This window comes from Antrostomus carolinensis, unplaced genomic scaffold (genome assembly GCF_000700745.2).
Source record: "Antrostomus carolinensis isolate BGI_N321 unplaced genomic scaffold, ASM70074v2 scaffold17837, whole genome shotgun sequence".
Lineage (NCBI taxonomy): Eukaryota > Metazoa > Chordata > Aves > Caprimulgiformes > Caprimulgidae > Antrostomus > Antrostomus carolinensis.
In genome coordinates this window covers 35,443-38,090 of record NW_010328239.1, presented here as the reverse complement: position 1 = coordinate 38,090, position 2,648 = coordinate 35,443, and the positions used below count along the sequence as shown (strand labels likewise).

Here is a 2,648-nt window from a genome sequence, read left to right as displayed (position 1 = left end):
CCCCTTTGCTCCACAGGCACACACGTACCCCATCCCCCTACCCTGGCTGTGGCCAGGCACAGCCCCAGCCCTGCAGCGTGGCAGTGCCAGGCCACTTGGTCTGCTATGACCCACCAGACATCACTAGAACACATCAGGACAGGGCTGCTCCAGCATGGGGGAGCCTACCTTGTAGCCCCTCATTAAGCCTCAATGCAACCCATCAGCCCATCCTTTCAGAGACTTTGCCATGGTGCTCACACCCCTGCAGCTGATGATGCCAGGGATGCTGAAGGATGCAGACTGCACTGCCAGCCCCAGGGAGGGGATGGCCAGCATCCTGCACCCTCCAGCATGACACTGAGCCGGGCAGTGGGGTAGCGGTGTCCTGGCAGGGACTGCTTGGGTTCCTGCTATGTTACAAGTCCATGGTCTATGGGTGCTGGAGATGGTGTGGGGTGGAGGGGGCTCAGGCAGTCCCCGATGTGGCTGCATGCACGGTGATGCCTGGCAATAAGAGGTGCAGCTTGTAGAAGACCCCAGGGGCCAAGTTGGCTTTTGGCAGCTGCACAAGGAGGAGCAAGAAGGAACCACCTACAGTTACGGTATTCTGTAATGGGAAGAAAGGTAAGAAACTAGCAAGAAGCTGTGTCTGTTCCTCTGGCAGGGTGGGCTTCCCCAGAGGAGCCTCAGCAGCCCACGGTACTGTGCTTGGCTTCCCAGTCAATAGTCCTCGTCCTCTGGGTGGGTGACGTACATGATGGGCACCAGTCCCTTCTCAGAGCCGAGGCTGCACTGCAGCCAGTCACCATCCACCTTGGAGATGACCTGTAGGATGTCCCCCTTGTTGAAGCTCAGCTGTCCTGCCTCGGTGGCAATGTGATGGCAAAGAGCTTTCACCTCACTGCAGGCAGAGGGAGGGGAGGAAGGGTTAGTTCACCAGGACACTCACCCTGCTGAAGCCCAGGGACCACAGCAGGCACAACACCCCCCTGCCTCAATTCCCAGACAGGCTCACAGCTGCCCTCCAGCTCTCCCTCACCTGCAGATTGCAGAGTTGGGGTGGATGGATGGACAAACTACATCACTGCCCTGAACCATCCCCTGGTCCAGGAGTACCAAGGCAGCCAGTTGAACTGCAACAGGCAGAGCTGTGCCAACCCCAACCCACCAGGTCCCAGCACCTGCAGAACAGCCACGTGGTGCCACTCACCAGGGAGGGTGGGGAGACAGACCCCGTGCTGGCCGCACCTCGGTGGGCACTTCAGGTGGATCTGGCTGGGGAGGCTCCGGCTCAGGAGCTGCTTCTCGCCACATGCTTGCCCCAACTGTTTGGGCCACCAGCTGGAACACGGACTTGTCCAAGCTCAGCCAGCCAGAGGGCAACCTGCAAGGAGACAGAAGCAGATAGAGGCTGGGAAGCATACCTGGGGGAAAAGAGCAGCTGCTGTGGTGGCAAGGTCATGCCTTAGAGGTCTAGCTCGGTATATGAAGTGCACTATGGTCCCCAGGCTGTCTCCTGGTGCGGAGGGCTCAGCATCCTCAAGACACACCAGGAAAGACATTTCCAATGGCCATAGAAGCAGTAAGGGTACAGATAGAAAGGCAATGCGGGGAGGTCTCCGCTTCCTGGAGCAACTTCATGCCTCCTCCTCACCTGTTGTGCACAACAGGGATGGCTCTGTGTTCTGTTCTCAATCAGTGGACACCGTGATAAAGCCTATCAAAGACCACTGACTCATTTTACTGCGCAAGCATGAAGGTCATTTACATATGCTAAATAGTTATGGGAAATGTTTTGGAGATGCAGATCATTTCTCATAAGTTCAATGAATATGCATGTATTAGGTCAATATAATGTGTGCTGAAACAAAGACACACACACACACACCTTGGGGGAGCGATCTCCATGTGTGTCCAGCTCTGCAATAAGGAATAGCTGCTTTCTAAAACTCCAAAATGAGTCTTAGAGAGTTTCTCTGACCGGCTTTCCCGGTATCAGTTCTCAATATGTGTTTCTGGAAGGGATGAAGTGATGATGTGGGCCATGCAGCAGGGAGTCTTCCCCCAGAGGGGGCTTAGGAGCAATGGTAGAGCTCAGGAAGAAGAGAATAATTCTATGATTCTATAAGAGTTCTAGGATTCTATAAGAAATTTTTCACAATGAGGGTGGTGAAACACTGTCACAGATTGCCAAGAGAGGCGGTAGAAGCCCCCTCCCTGGGAGTATTCAGGGTCAGGCTGGATGGGGCTCTGAGCAACCTGATCTGGTTGAAGATGTTCCTGCTCACTGCAGGGGGCTGGACTAGATGACCTTGAAAGGTCCCTTCCAGTGCAAATCATTCTATCATTCTCAAAGAGGAAAGCCTGTGAAGGTGGACTGAGCAAGGGTAGGAGCTGAGGGGAATGGTTCCGTGGGAGGAATAAAGGCAGGCAGGGTGGCAGGGCTAGGCAGGGGTGACAGACCTCTCCTTTCACACACTGCTTCTGATGTGCCACCATGGTGTAGCCCAGTGGTCATCTATTGGCTTAATTTTCACCTGCACTGCTGCAACCCCAGGTTAAGCAGCCCTCCCCATCCCAGCCCTTACCTGTTAGGCTGCCTGGGCTCTTTTTGCACCTTCCTGGATCCAAACAAGTGTCCCCACTTGATGGGCTGGGGGCCCTCT

General features: G+C 55.0%; 1 protein-coding gene across 1 annotated transcript in view; it reads right to left on the bottom strand.

Moving 5' to 3' along the window:
- Positions 1 to 702: 702 nt before the first annotated feature.
- RUSC2 (RUN and SH3 domain containing 2) overlaps positions 703 to 2,648 on the bottom strand; it is a 17,944-nt gene continuing 15,998 nt past the window's right edge. Inside the window, 3 exon segments of the mRNA XM_010172188.1 lie at positions 703 to 883; positions 1,193 to 1,366; positions 2,571 to 2,648. The exon segment at positions 2,571 to 2,648 is cut by the window's right edge and continues 41 nt beyond it. Of these exon segments, the coding sequence (XP_010170490.1) occupies positions 703 to 883; positions 1,193 to 1,366; positions 2,571 to 2,648 (433 nt within the window).